General features: G+C 35.8%; 1 protein-coding gene across 1 annotated transcript; it reads right to left on the reverse strand.

Moving 5' to 3' along the window:
• Window positions 1-2,988: 2,988 nt before the first annotated feature.
• Window positions 2,989-3,411, reverse strand: LOC107949981 (receptor-like protein 9DC3). Its single transcript, XM_016884733.1, has one exon. The coding sequence runs from the start codon at window positions 3,409-3,411 to the stop codon at window positions 2,989-2,991; it is 423 nt and encodes a 140-aa protein (XP_016740222.1).
• Between the last annotated feature and the right edge of the window lie 12,948 nt (window positions 3,412-16,359).

Here is a 16,359-nt window from a genome sequence, read left to right on the forward strand (position 1 = left end):
TGCATGATTTTTGTGCCCTCGATATTTTTGGGCTTAATGGGCTAAAATTGGAATGATGGGCCAACGGGCCCAATTTGGTAAGAACCCTCGGTACGTGATTCTGTAGTACGTGAAAGGTAAGAATATGCATGAAAAACCCTAAAATAGATAAATTACTGAAATACCTTTAAAAGTGGGAAATTTACAGTTTTACCCCTAGGAGATAAATTACCGAAATACCCCTAGGGTTAAATTGACTTAAATGCATGTTTGACTGTTGTTATTTACTGCATGCCATGTTGTTATTATCTGATGCATGGGATTGAGATATTGACGGAGGAAGTACTAAAAGTGGCTTGTCCACGTACTGGAGGCTTTGCCTCAATTTACTGTTAACTGAGCAGCAATGCTGCAACTATGGAGTGTTGGGCTGGGTGGGTTGAGCTATCCCCACATAGAGTGTATGGCTGGTACGGGTGGAGTGTAGTGGTTGGTGGGTTGAGTAGTCTCTCCAAATGGGCTTGCATATGTTATTGATGTTGCATGTATTTTGAAATGGGCCTATGGGCCATACTGTTATCTGAATAAGGGGCTAAGGCCCAGTTTATTGTAATCTGAAAAGGGCTCTGGTCCAGTACCACTGTTACCTAAATGGGCTTAGGCCCAATAGGCTTGAGCTGACTTGGGCTTTGAATGGGTTTTCCTTACACACTGAGTTTCCCCAAACTCACCCCTTTTATTTTCAGCCACGCAGGAAATCCCCAACCATAGTGGGCTTGGAGCTGTGAGGGAATTCGGAGTGGCCACCCGTTCTGAAAGTTTGATTTTCTTGTGGTGAACTGGACATCCTTTTATTTACGTTTGAAGTTTTGGGTTTTTAAATGTAATAAGGCCGCTTAATTATTTTTGATGGTTTTAATATGTATTACTAAGATAGGTATTACTTATTTTAACTGTTGAAATTGGATAGCTTTAGGGCGCGTTTTCAAAAACAACAATTGATTTCAAAATAACACGACAACAAGCAAAGCTTTCGCAATGAAAGTATTTTCCAAAATTAATCACTTTTCCTAAAAATGACTTAATCAAATCGGTTTCCTAGAAATATCCATGACGTTAAGGTGTGGCAATGGCGGTAGGCATGTCTAGGATTGGATCCGAAGGGAGCTTGGTACTTAAGCAGTCCGATGGACTCACCACCTCTTTTCCGGTTTCCTACCTGGTGCACAGCTTCCATTCACTTTAACCTATAATGAAATTATCTTTTAAAACACTAAGTAAGTTTTTCTGGATCAACAATAGAAAATATTTTGAATGCGTCGATGTGGCATGTCGGATCCGGTCATAACGTCTGGGCCGGGTTTGGGGTGTTACAGTTTGGTTATATTTGGGCCCACAAATTGGGCTTGTACATATATGATACTGACTAAATTTATGGTCGGATTTTTGTTTAAATTTATTTTTATTTTAATCATGAGATATATGATATTGTAGTTACTGACCTCATTTATTAACCAATTAATCGGAAATTCAATCCTAGTTAAAGAATTTGTTAGAGTTGTGTGACCGAAATTACTGTTAAATAAGAGATTACTTGCAAGTTAAGTTAAACAAAATATATTTTCTTTGTAGAAGGTTTAGTATTTATTAGTATAATATATTTAGTATTTATTAGCATAATTTATTTCAACTACGAATGTAGCCTACAAATAGGTTCTTTTTCAACATTAGAAAACACACCCATTAAAAAGATTAGAACTTATAACACTTTTGGAGAATTTTGCGTTTAAGTTTCGAGGATTCTTTGTTTTCAGGTTTCGGGGTTTAGTTTTTGTATCCATTTTTTGTATTATTCGTTCTTTTTCTATTATAGTAAAATTATTTTTGCTCGTGATTTTTTACTCCTTTTGAAGGAGTTTTTTCATGTTAAATTTGTGTGCTCATTCCGCTATTTTTACTTGTTCGTTACTATAATCTAGAGGTGAATTTAGAGGGCTGGCAGGGGCCTCAGCCCCCCTAAAATGAAAAATTTCTATTTAGGTCATTTAGGAATTTTTAAAAATTTAAATTAGTAAAGATAAAATTACACTTTGACCCTCTTAAAATTAAAAAAAATGAATTTAATTATTTAAAAATTATAAAGATGTAGACTATTAAATTCTATAATTTTATTTTGGCCACTAAAAAAAATTTCTCCCCTCCCTGTGCTATAATCGAGAGCTATGGCTTTGGAATGAATATTTCCGTTTCCTGTAATAATTAAAGGGTAAACTACAAAAATAGTCACTTTTATTTGCCTCATGTTACATTTTAGTCACTTATGTTTGAAATGTTACGTTTTAGTCACTTATGTTATTATTTTGTTACGAAGTGATCCTACGTAACGGTAATCCTACGTGGCAGTCCAACTAGATATTACTGAATCTGCTAATAGATACTTCATCCAGATAAAGTATGCATTATTAAAATTAAATTAAAAGATCAAATAAGAAATAAAATTATAAAACAATATGTTATTTGGAAAATAACTATTATTGTAATGAGATACACGTTTTATTAGGTATAAGTATTTAAAATTTTGTTTTTGTAATGTGATACATGCGTGTATATATATATATAATCATATTAGTGAATCTGCTAATACATACTTCATCCGGATGAAGTACGTATTAGCAGATTCAATAATATCTAGTTAGACTGCCACGTAGGATTACCGTTAGGGAGATAATAGAACTTAACGGAAGAGTGATCACTTCGTAACAAAATAAAAACATAAGTGACTAAAACGTAACATTTCAAACATAAGAGACTAAAATGTAACATAAGGCAAACAAAAGTGACTATTTTTGTAGTTTACCCATAATTAAAATCCCAATTTTATGGTACTGTGGAGAAACAAGAGATGTTTAAACTTTTATTGAAAATCATGCATGAAACTTTGCTTATAACAAGAATACACGGAAAATATTATGGAAAAGATGTTGGAAACAAACCCTATATCATCCACTACTAATTCTTTCTCCTTCCATTTTGATTGATCCTTCTTCTCTTTTGTGGGTTTCGCTTGATCATCTTCACTAGCCAACGGGGTCTCCCAGTTGTGAAAACTATGTATCCCATACTCAATCCAAGCACTAGTCCACTTCCATAACCCATTGCTGCAATTTTCCAAACAAGTGTTGTTTCAAATTCGTCCGCAACTATTGATGGAGGTGATTCTGGTTCCTGATTGTTGCCACATTTCTTTGACAATGGAAATCCACATAGTCTAGAATTTCCATTGAAGGAATCGTTTGAGAAAGTATCGAAATGATTAGCTAATGGTATTTGCTCCTCAAGATTATTATGAGAAAGATTCAATGCTCCAAGAAATGTCAAGTCAGTTAACTGCATTGGGATTTTTCCTTGAAGCTTGTTTGACGACAGATCCATTCAAGTGCTACCATTTTTCCAAGTGATGGTAGGATATTTCCTGCTAAGCTATTGTGCGAGAAGTTGAGCACTATGAGTGACTTAAGTTCTCCAAGTTCTTTGGGAATCTACCCCTTGAAATGGTTGCTTGAAAAATCAATTACTGTGAAAGAAGTTAAAATTCACTCAAGTCTGAAATTCAACCCTTTCATTGTTACAATTAAAGAGTCTTGATAATAATCTCCTCCCATGTACACTGGACCACTTTTTTCTACTTGAATATCTTTCATTGATTTTGAATTTTCAAATAACTCAGGTAGGATGTGACCAATAAAATCATTTCGAGAGAGATCAATCACTCAAAGGCTGCTGAAGGAAAATGTTCCATTGAAATTTTGTATGTCACCATGGAATCTATTAGATCAAAGGGCAAAAACATTTAGATTTGGAAGCGTACCTAACCAATAAGGAAATGTATCATTTATGTTGTTGTTGCCCAAATCTAAAACTTCCAAACTTTGGCAGTTCGTTAATGACAGTGGAATTGATCCTTCAAGTTGTTTACCATTGAGTTTAACTGTTCTCAAAACAACCATTGAGAGCTGGTCGTTAAAAGTCCCAAAACAATCTGGAATAGTTCTGCCCAACTTGTTCATGGACAAGTCAAGTACATAAAGAAAACTCAAATTGCAAATCTTGGAAGGGATTTCTCCAACCAACCCATTGTTTGAGATTAAGAAATAACCTAATGCCTGTGGTGGAGTTGGAAGTGATCCTTGATGTGAATTGTAGCGAAGGTCCAGAACAGACAAATAGTTCCCTGGAATTTGCTCTATGCTAGTTATGAAGTTCATAGAAAGCTTCAAAGTGCCCAAGCCCTCCAATCCTTCAGCTTCCCATTTTGTAATAGAACCATGAATTTGGTTATTAGAAATATCTAAAACTTGCAAGTGCTTGGATGCATTCAAGAAGCTTGGGAAAGGTTGCATGTTGCCAGAAGAGAAATGAAACTGATTTATCATGGGTAGGGTAGAATTGACATCATTACTACACCTTGTTAATGATAGTAAGTTGTTAAATGAAAGATCAAGAAACTCTAGATTCCTAAGCTTCATAAGCATGCATAACTTGATATTGCCACTCAAGTTATTAGATGAAAGGTTAAGAAAAGTAAGGTTGATGAGGTCAAAGAAAGAACTTGGAATTATTCCTTGTATTTCATTCTATGATAAATAAACAAATCGGAGTAGATTGGTGTTGAGTTTTTCACACAGGAAGAATAACAAATCTATTTTACCCGGGTAAAGTATGAACAACTTGTTGAAACTGGAGCAACAAAGTATTATACCTGGGTAAAGTATGTGTTAAGTTTCGATCAAATGATCAAGAACAAAACAAAGAAATTTTGTGTTTGAAAGCTCAAAACAGAAGCAAAAACGGATGAACAAAGATGAGAGAACAAGTTGGCTATGCTTGTTACTTCATTCATGAAAAAATGATACATAAGTAGATGGGTTACATAGAAAGAAAACAAAGCTTGCTTGTGCAAGTATCTAAGCTGTAAAATCAACATAATGACCTCTAAAAAGATTGCTAAATCAGCTAAGAATCATGATTAATCTTAGCTGAACATTACATAAAAGGATAACAAACAAATTAATAAAAGTCAACTATTACAAAAGTGGTTCTTCAACCGGATTACACCATGGACATTTCAATGCCTCAGCTGGACTACTTGGTCACTTGCATGCTCGAGCATGATTGCATGGTAGCATGCATGTTGCTGCTGTAGTTGCCACCTTTGAACACTCGTCCTTGGCTACAAGGCAGCAAACTCCAATCTCTTTCCTTAAACATTCAAACCTTCCAGAAGCTAATGGCTTGGTCAGAACATCAGCAAGCTGATCCCTCGAACAACAATGTACCAAGAAGATTTCCTTAGCAAGTTCAGCTTCTCTTACAAAGTGATACTTGATCTTGAAGTGTTTTGTTTTGCCATGGAACATAGGGTTCTTGGGAATGGCAATAGCAGACTGGTTGTCAACCTTGATTTCAGTTGCTTCCATCTGTCTAGCATTTAAATCATCCAACAACTTTCTAAGCCAAATGGCTTGGTTAACAGCAGTAGCAGCTGAAATATACTCAGCCTCTGCAGTGGATTGAGCTACTGTTTGTTGCTTCTTTGAACTCCAACTGAAAACACTTGATCCTAGACTGAAGAAGTAGCCTGATGTGCTCTTCATGTTATCAACTGAACCAGCCCAGTCACTATTTGAATAACCAACAAGTTTCAGCTCCTTTGACCTTCCAAACTTTACACCAAAATTCAAAGTCCCTTTGACATATCTTAGGACCCTCTTTGCTGTTTTAAAATGTGCAACATTGCAGCTGTGCATGAACCTTGAGAGTAAGCCAACAGCATATAGGATGTCTGGCCTTGTTGCTGTTAGGTAAAGCAAGCAACCAACCAAACTCTTGTACCCCCTTTCATCAACTCAATCGTGCTCACTTGTGCTTGATAGCTTCTCTCCTAGTGCAACTGGTGTGCTAGCAGGCTTGCACTTTGACATGCTGAATTTGCTTAGAACTTTCAATGCAAAGGCTTGCTGGCTTATAAAAATTCCTTGTTCTCCCTGATTTACCTCCATACCAAGGAAGTATGTCATCAGACCAAGATCAATCATCTCAAAAATGTCTTGCATTTGCCTCTTAAAGTCTTCAATCAGCTCATCTTTGCTGCCAGTGACTAGCAGATCATCAACATATAATGACACAATCAGCAGTGTCTCCTTTTCATCCTTCTTCACATAAAGAGTGGGCTCACTTATGCTTTTTGTGAACCCGAGCCTTGACAAGTAGGCATCAATTCTATCATACCAGGCTCTTGGAGCCTGTTTCAAGCTATACAAGGCCTTCTTAAGCCTATAGACTTTATGTTCCTCACCAGAGACCTCAAACCCTTCAGGCTGCTCAATGAAGATTTCTTCTTTGAGAAATCCATTTAAAAAAGCTGATTTCACATCTAATTGGTGCACTTTCCACTGTTTTTGAGCTGCCAAGGCAAATAGCAGCCTTATGGTATCCAACCTTGCAACAGGTGCAAAGGTTTCAAAGAAATCGACCCCTTGCTGCTGACTGTAGCCCTTTACAACCAACCTGGCCTTGTGTTTATTTAGAGACCCATCTGAATTTGTCTTGGTCCTGAACACCTATTTAACACCAATGACTTTTCTATTTTCTGGCCTATTGACCAGCTCCCAAGTGTCATTCTTCTGAATCATCTTTAGTTCAGCCTCCATAGGCTTTTGCCAGCATTTCTCTCTTACAGCTTCAGCATAGCAGGATGGCTCAACTATGGTCATGGCACATCTTTCATAGATATCTGCCAAAGTTCTAGTGCCTCGAATAGGTACATCATCATAGTCATCTTCAACTTCAGCTTCAGTTTCAGTAGGCTGCAGGTCAGGACTATTTTGATCTTCCTCTAGTAGGCTTGCATTAGTTCCATCCCATTTCCAATACCCTTCTTCATTGAACTTTACATCTCTACTCACAATGATCTTCTTGGTCAATGGATCAAAGATCCTATAACCTTTCTTCACACTGCTGTAGCCTACAAACACCCCTGGCATGGACCTTTTTTCAAGCTTAGTCCTTTTCTCTGCTGGAACCAATACATAGCACAAACAACCAAATACCCTCAGGGGTGACATTGTTGGTTTTTGTCCAAACCAGGCTTCAAAGGGTGTTTTTCCTTTCACTGCATTAGTTGGAAGTTTGTTTAGCAAGTAAACTAAAGTGTTCACTGCCTCAGCCCAAAAATTGTTAGGCATTTTAGCCTCAAACAAAAGGCACCTGGCCATATCAAGAACTGTTCTGTTCTTCCTCTCACAGACACCATTTTGCTGTGGAGTGTAGATGGTTGTCAGTTGATGAAGAATTCCAGCATCATCACATATCTTTTGGAACCTTTGAGATACATACTCAGTCCCATTATCTGACCTTAAGCATTTCAGCTTATAGTTGGCTTGGTTTTCAGCCAAAGCCTTAAATTTGCAAAAGAAGTCAGCAACATCTGACTTTTGCTTCAAAAAAGTTACCCAACAGAACCTAGTGTGATCATCAATAAAGAGTGCAAAGTACCTGTTCCCATTTGGGGAAGTGGTTTTCATGGGTCCACAAATGTCTGTATGAACCAATTGGAGCCTCTCTTGAGCTCTCCACTCTTTGTTTGCAGGAAATGGCAGTCTAGTCTGCTTGCCAAGCTGACAGACTTCACACACATCTTTCTTTGGCTCAACGCAGGACATGTCTTCAACCAGACTCATTTTGTGCAGTAGGCCAAGTGACTTGTAGTTCACATGGCCTAGCCTCCTATGCCACAAACTTGACTCATCAGCCTGAGCCACATGTGTCTTCGGCTCTAGCTGATTTACATCCAAAGTGAAACTTCGATCACTCATGGCTACTGTTACTAACACTTGGTTAACAGCATCTTTGATCACACACACCTTGTCTTCAAAAATGAGAGAATACCCCTTCTCCAGTAGCTGACCAACACTCAACAAATTTTGGTCAATGTCAGGTACATAAAGAACCTCAGAAATAGTCTTGTTACCTGACTTTGTGTCGATCATAGCCTTGCCTTTGCCTTTGGCCTCTATGAGCCCACCATTCCCTACTCTGACTTTGGTCACAAAGGTGGTGTCTAGCTCCTTGAACATGCTTCTATTTGAAGCCATGTGATGAGTACACCCACTATCAATCAACCACATCTTGCTAACCTTGCTCGAGCTTGCAAAACAAGAAGCTGTGAAGACATGCTCTTCCTGTGCTTCAACATCTTCAGCAGTCTGAGCTTGATTTTGATGGTGTAGCTGTGGTTTTGGTTTGTTTTTACACACCTTTTCAATGTGTCCAAGTTGTTTGCACGCTCTGTACTGAATTTCAGGCTTGTACCAGCAGTATTTTTCAAGGTGATTGGTCTTCTTGTAATGAGCACAATGTGGAAACTTTCTTTTGGTGGCTTCCTTCTTGCCTTTGTCCTTCTTTTCTGTCCAAGGCTTCTTGCCTTTGAAGTTGGAGCTCGAGTTTGAGCCTTCTCTGCCTCTGGCCTGAAAAGCTCCCTCAGAATACTCCTCCATTCTGTTTGCTCTTCTTTGCTCTTGTGCATAGAGAGCATTTATCAAATCTGTCAATGGAATAGTTGATAGGTCCCTCGAGTCCTCCAGGGAAGAGATCTTTGATTCATACTTCTCTGGCAGGGTTGTTATGACTTTTTCAACTACCCTTTGGTCACTAAAATCATCCCCAAGTAATCTTATGTTGTTGACAGTGGCCATTATCCTGTCAGCATACTGCTTGACAGTCTCTGACTCCTTCATCATTAGATTCTCAAAGTCCCTTCTTAGGTTTATTAGCTGCTGTTGCCTAGTCTTCTCAGATGCTTGAAACTCCTCCTTGAGTTTGTCCCATGCCTGCTTTGGACTGTCACAGGCCATTATCCTTGTGAAGATCACATCTGAAACTCCACTTTGAAGGCATGACATGGCCTTGTACTTCTTTGCACAGTCTTCATTATACTGCCTGATCTGAGCAATGGTCGGGTTTGCTCTTAGGGGAGGTGGCTCAGTGTCATTTTGGACCACATTCCACAGGTCATGTGCCTGTAGATATGTCCTCATTTTCACAGCCCAGATGTTGTAATTTTCACCAGCAAAAACAGGTGGTGGTGGTGGTGAGAAGCTCATACTTGCAGCAACTAAAAAACAGACCAACAACAAAAGCTCCTGCTTCTTTCTTTCAAACACGAGTCAGCCACAAACTGTGCACAACCAAGGTCCTCAAAGACAACAGGCTCTTGATACCATTTGTTGAGTTTTTCACACAGGAAGAATAACAAATCTATTTTACCCGGGTAAAGTATGAACAACTTGTTGAAACTGGAGCAACAAAGTATTATACCTGGGTAAAGTATGTGTTAAGTTTCGATCAAATGATCAAGAACAAAACAAAGAAATTTTGTGTTTGAAAGCTCAAAACAGAAGCAAAAACGGATGAACAAAGATGAGAGAACAAGTTGGCTATGCTTGTTACTTCATTCATGAAAAAATGATACATAAGTAGATGGGTTACATAGAAAGAAAACAAAGCTTGCTTGTGCAAGTATCTAAGCTGTAAAATCAACATAATGACCTCTAAAAAGATTGCTAAATCAGCTAAGAATCATGATTAATCTTAGCTAAACATTACATAAAAGGATAACAAACAAATTAATAAAAGTCAACTATTACAAAAGTGGTTCTTCAACCGGATTACACCATGGACATTTCAATGCCTCAGCTGGACTACTTGGTCACCTACATGCTCGTGCATGATTGCATGGTAGCATGCATGTTGCTGTTGTAGTTGCCACCTTTGAACAATTGGGCTCTTGGATTGTGTCAATGGGACCATAAAGTTTGTTAGAGCTGAGGTCTAGATGCTCCAAAGATGGTAAACGAAAGAACAGACCTGGCACTCTATCAGTAAGCAAGTTTGCATTTAAGTAGAGTTCTCGTAGATACGAAAGTCCACTTATGTTGTTGGGAAGAGTATCGTGAAGGAAATTCCCAAAGAATTTCATGTAAGTAAGGTTGGTGAGGTTAAATGTTGATAATGGGAAGACACCGCTGAAATTGATAAAGGAAAAATCCATGGAACTTAGATCATTTAAGTTCCCAAAAACATCTGGAATTTGCCCTTGAAACATGTTGCCTGAGATATCCAAGAAGGTGAGTTTTGTGAGGTTTCCAAGTGCTGAAGGGATGAACCCCGTAAAAACATAATGAAAAAGGCTGAGTGTTTTCAAGTGTTTAAGGTTACCAATTGAGCCGGGTAACCCTTTTGAAAACCTTGTCTCTGAAACATCCAACAAACTAAGGGAACTGTTCCAATTTGTTTCTGGTAGATAACCAATGAGATTTGGACTGCGCCTTAAACTGATGTTTTGAAGATATGGAAGATGGAAAACTTGGGTTGGAAATTTCCTTGCAAATAACAGTTAGAAAGACTTAGATGCTTCAATGAGAAAGTCAAGTTAAGGAAAGAAGAAGGTACAACCAGAGACAAATCCATATGGTCAAGGACCATATTTTCTAATTTTGTAAGGTTATGGACAAGCGCGTTAAAATCATGGTTCCTAACCAACAAACCATAATTCAGACTGAGATCAAGCGAAACTAGTTCTGACAAAAAGAGAGATATCAGGTGGGACAAAACCAGTGAATCCAGTGAGAGAGAGATTGAGATAAGTTAGACTCCTCAACTTACCAAACTCAGATGGGATTTCAGTGTTGCAGAAATCATTTCCGGCAAGGTTGAGCCATCGAAGGTTTTGAAGTGAGAAGAGGGAACTGTCTGATTGGAGAGAACCAATTAGTCCGCTACAACTGAGATCAAGGCCGATCACATTGCCTTTCTTGTTATCACACACCACACCCTTCTATTTGCAACAGTCAGTACCTTCATCCGAAGATTCCGTCTCATGAAAAGAAGGAATTTGAAGTTCTTGTAGGCAAATACTATAGGAAAGGGAAAGGCTTCTCTTGAATTTCAACAATGCAGAACTGTGTTCGGGACGACATAAATGTGTTGGAGGAAGAGACAAAGAAAGGGATAGCAATGAAGAGTTGAAGAAGCCCAAAAGGAAGCATAGGATTAAATATAACATCTTTCTCTTATGAACCCAATAGAAAAAAGATGAACTAAGAATTTGGTTGTGGAGTTGCTTATATAAGTTTCAAATGCAAACATTTCCACTATCAATTTGTGGCATTCGTCAACTCATGGAGTACCCTTTTTGTTTTGTTTCTCTTTTGCTTAGAAACATCCAGCAATGGCCGGACATTATCACTCCATTTGGCATTATCACTCTTAAGGTTTCTTTAAAATAATATAATTTAGAATAAAGTTAATGCATGTCTTGATTTGATTTGATAGTCTTTTACTTGCACGACACAGTTACTGTCCAATTTTATGTTCTGAATTAATATTTAATACACCAACACTATGCCTATGTATTAAATTATATATTATAAATGCATTAGTATTTTGCCATGACTTATATTCTAACCAAATAATTTGGCCTACTGTTAAAATAGATGAAACGGTTACCATTGTTGGGATTTAAACATTTGTTGGATTATACTTTGTTAAGTAGATATAATCAACCAACATAATTAAATTCGAATTAAATCGTTGTACAATCTTCTGTAATGTGCGTTGCAATATGGTGTCTCGTGTTGAAGTGTTACTCTTTCTCTTTTTATTTATAATATATATAAAAATAGGAATTTAAGAAAAAATTTGAACTCATGAGAATGCTTTTATTTTTCAACATATTACTAAATTTACATTTTAAATAAAAAAATTATAATAAAAACCCTAAAAAAAATTCTCTTTTTTTTTGAAGCCCTTTGTTTCTTCTCTTTTGTTTTTTTAGCTATGGTGCCAATTTCCAGGGCTAGCTATCGCCCGTTTTCTTTCCCCTCTCACCAACTCTCTCTTCCTTTCTTCTTCTCATTCACTCTACATGTCTTCTCTCTTTTTCAGTTTGCAGATCTATTTTGTGGGTATCTTTGTTATCTTCACAAGTTGTGATGGATAGATGACGATGCCTGTTGTTTGCTAAAACTCAACCGACCACCAATAGTTTTTCTTGGAAAGTGGTTGGCTCTTCATCAGCTTCTTAATCTGTTTTTTTAGAATATTTTAGAATAATAAATGATTTCACGAGTCGATATGGACTTGTGTTGTCTTAAGTTTTATATGTATTTTTTATTTGTTTTACAATGGTTTAATAAGTCTTTAGTTTTAGAAGTTTTAGTATGCTCTTGTAGCACGGCTTTTAATCTTGCTTATGCATGTAATCTTAGTTTTACAAATGATTTTAGGGATAGTTTTGTTGTCATCCTCTATAGTTTGGTGAATGCTCGATTCTTTTTTCGATTTTCGCTTGCCGCTTTAGACCATCCGGGGCTGATTTCCTTATCGTGTTAAGTGATTGCAATCACTCCAGATATGTCGTGCTTGAGTTGTGACAAAGTCAATTGTCAACGTGTTACAATTTTTTATTGATGCTGAGGCTAAAGCCTTTGTTGTGTTGGTGGAGCTTGTCCTTCCCCATCTACGACGACTGCTTGTTATTTTTTTCCCCTGAATTGTATAGTTTCATTCATTTAATGAATTAATGAATTCACCTCTCAAAATAAAAAAAACAAAATAAAATTGAAATAAAATAGAAGCTATGATAATTATACATTTAAAAATAATATAATTTAATCGAAGTTGTTATAATTATTATATTTTTAAAAATATTAAAATTGTTATAAAATAAAGAGAGATGGAGAGAATAAAGAACAAAGAAAATATGAAAGCAATAGAGAATGTACTTTATTGATCAAATGGATAATTACAATATTTTATTAGAGTCTCTATTTATAGGCATAAGAAGTATAAAAGAAGTAGCGATCTAATTCTAGTAACTATTAGAATTTAAAGCATATCAAAACTTTATCTTGATCATGATGGACATCCACTTAATAAGATATTCATAATACTGCCCCTTGGATGTCTATTGGTAGATAATGTGCCTCGTCAAAACCTTATTAGGAAAAATCCTGTGAGATAAAAAACCTAATGAAGCAAAAATAGTACACAATCTTCTATTACAAGCTGCCTCGTTAAAAACCTTTACCAAGAAAATTCAATGGGGCAAATCCTTGGTTAAAGGAAAAGAGTACAACTTGTTTTTAGACTCCCACTAATGACAACATTACATTACATTTTTTAGTCGACATGTTCCAATCTTGTGTGGTAGTCTTTCAAATGTTGAAGTTGACAATGCCTTAGTAAAAGGATCTGCTAAATTATCACTAGAACGAATTTGTTGAACATTTATATCACCTTATTTCTTAAAATCATGGATGAAGAATAATTTTTGTGAAATATGTTTCGTTCTGTCACCTTTGATATAACCACCCTTTAATTGAGCTATACATGTTGGATTATCTTTATATAAGATAGTTGACATCTTTTCCTATAAAGGCAAATTACATATCTTCTGGATATGTTGGGTCAATAACCTTAGCCAAACAAACTTTCAACTTGCCTCATGCATTGCAATTATTTCTGCATGATTTGAAGAAGCAGCAGGTAATGTTTGCTTTGTTGAACGCCATGATATGACAGTACCCCCACATGTAAATAAATATTGTCTTTGAGATCGACCTTTATGTGGATCCGATAAGTATCCAGCATCAGCATAGTCAACTAATAGGGATTTTGAATCATTTGTATAAAATAATCTCATATTAATAATCCCTCTAAGATATCTAAATACATGTTTAATTCCATTCCAATGTCTACGTGTTGGAGAAGAACTAAATCTTGCTAACAAGTTGACAGTGAAAGCTATATCAGCCCTTGTGTTGTTTGCAAGATACATCAATGCCCCTATGCCACTTAAATATGGTACTTCAGGATCAAGAAACTCTTCACCATCCTCGCAAGGACGAAATTGATCTTTATTCACATCTAACGATCGTACAATCATCGGGGTACTTAATGGGTATGCTTTATCCATATAATTTTTTAATATCTTTTCCGTATAAGTTGATTTATTTAATTTTAATGATTAGATAATATATTAAATATGAATGATTGTTTAATGATAATTTTATGTTTTTAGAAATTAATGAGGAAAAATTAAGTTTTTATAAATTATTCTCTTAATATAAAAATGAATTTATTATAAAAGATAAATAAAACCCTTTATCCCATTATAATATTCTTATATGTCTTAAAGAATAATTACAATCCCAATTTTATATTACTATATTAAGAGATGACAATAGGCTACTTCGTACTATTACCCAACAAGAGTCTCAAGTGGTTTTTTAGAAATAATAATTAAAATAATTCAATTTTATTTGTAATCGAGATTCTATGGCTTTGGAATGAATATATATTTCCTGAAACAATTAAAATAATCCAATTTTATATTACTGTGGAGAAACATGACATGTCTAATTTTTTTATTGAAAATCATGCATGAAACTTTGCTTATAACTAGAATACACGTAAAATATTGTGGATCCATTGCTAATTCTTCCTCCTTCCATTTCGATGGATCCTCCTTCTCATTCTCTTTTCTGGGTTTCGCTCGATCATTTTCACTAGCCAACGAGGTCTCCCAGTTGTGAAAACTATGTATCCCATGGTCAATCCTAACACTAGTCCACTTTCATAACCTATTGCTGCAATTTTCCAAATAATTGCTATTTCAGATTCATCAGCAACTGTTGATGGAGTTGACTTTGGTTCCTGGTTGTTGCCACATGTCTTTGACAATGGGAATCCACATAGCCCGGAGTTACCGGCGACGAAATCATTTGAGAAAGTATCGAAGTGATTAGTTAACGGTATAGGCCCTTTAGGATTGTTATGAGAAAGATTCAATGCTTCGAGAAATGTGAAGTTGGTTAATTGCATTGGAATTCTTCCTTGAAGCTTGTTTGACGGGAGATGCCGTTAATTTTTTAAGTGAAGGTATGATATGCAACAAGTAGAATAGGTTTTAAATCCGTTCATGGATCTATTCACTCATAATGTTTATAGTGTGGTATACTTTAATTTTTTCGAATTGAGTCGAACAAAACAGAATTTGAATCGAATATATTTGTTCAAGTTAAATAAAATTCAAAACAAACATAAAGTGGAACACAAACAACATGCACATAAATTACAATCATACATTTTGCTAAGGACAATCGATGGAGACATGCCTTTTTCAATTTTCTGAACAATAATACTGGAATGCTCTCAGAACATATCAAATACTTCAAAATTTAGGACATGTGAAATATATCAAGCACTTTAGAATTTCTAAGTGATCCCATCCCAAGTGCAACAATCTATATCCCCCTCCATGGATTTCTTTTAGGATAAGATTTAAGGCACATAAATTACAGCCAAAGTACTAACCTTCTGGCCTTATTCGATCCAATCTGAATCACATTTATGCAAACTCAAAACATAAAAATTTAATCATTTACCCAAAGTCAATAATAATGCCAATAAAGCAATTGTTTCTTTTTCATTTTAATAACAAACTCAAAATGAAAAACAAAGCCCAATAAAACTGAAGCATCATTAAAGACATGAAATCAAACCCGAAAATCTAAAATAAAAGCAAAAAAAAAGTGTTTCGTAGCTGTTACAATGATTGGATGGGACAAACCTAGATTGTTGGGTCTAGGGTTAAGGAGATGCAAAAAAGTTTGAGGTGAGGAGTAAAGAGAATAGAGCAGTAAGAAGGAACAACAGTTTAAGTAAGCAATAGCATAGTAAATGGAGGTTTAATTTATACCATTTAGATCCAAGGGCTACATTCTTTTCTTTCAATCCAAAGGGTGAGGAATGGGAGACCGAAAATCGGAAATGGGTGAGGAATTTGCCTAACATCAGAAAGCCTAATGAATTGATAAAGAAGAAGAAGAATGGAGGGTTTAATTTAGGGATTTTGATTTGGGAGTTTGAATTTGATAATTGATTTCGAGATAGGAATAGGATTTTGATTTGAGGAAAATGGTGGGGTAGACGGGTGGTAAAGTAAAATGGTTTAGAGGGGAAAATGTAAAATAATAAGAAAACTTGAAACAATAAATAATGATTTAAATTTTATTATGAATGCTATTAAGTGGATGTTCATTATAATCAACATTATACCTTTCATTTTCCTTAACTCTTGACCTTTCATCTTATTGTAACCTCTTTCCTCTTTATATATTAAAAATTGAGGAATGTAATCTCCATATATATATATATATATATATAGGAGTATACTACGTACTTGTAATGATGATGGAAAAGAAGAGAAATGCAATAGAAATCTCCCTTTATTCTCATATATTATTCTTGTGTTTAGTA

The sequence above is a fragment of the Gossypium hirsutum genome, chromosome A04, assembly GCF_007990345.1.
Source record: "Gossypium hirsutum isolate 1008001.06 chromosome A04, Gossypium_hirsutum_v2.1, whole genome shotgun sequence".
NCBI lineage: Eukaryota > Viridiplantae > Streptophyta > Magnoliopsida > Malvales > Malvaceae > Gossypium > Gossypium hirsutum.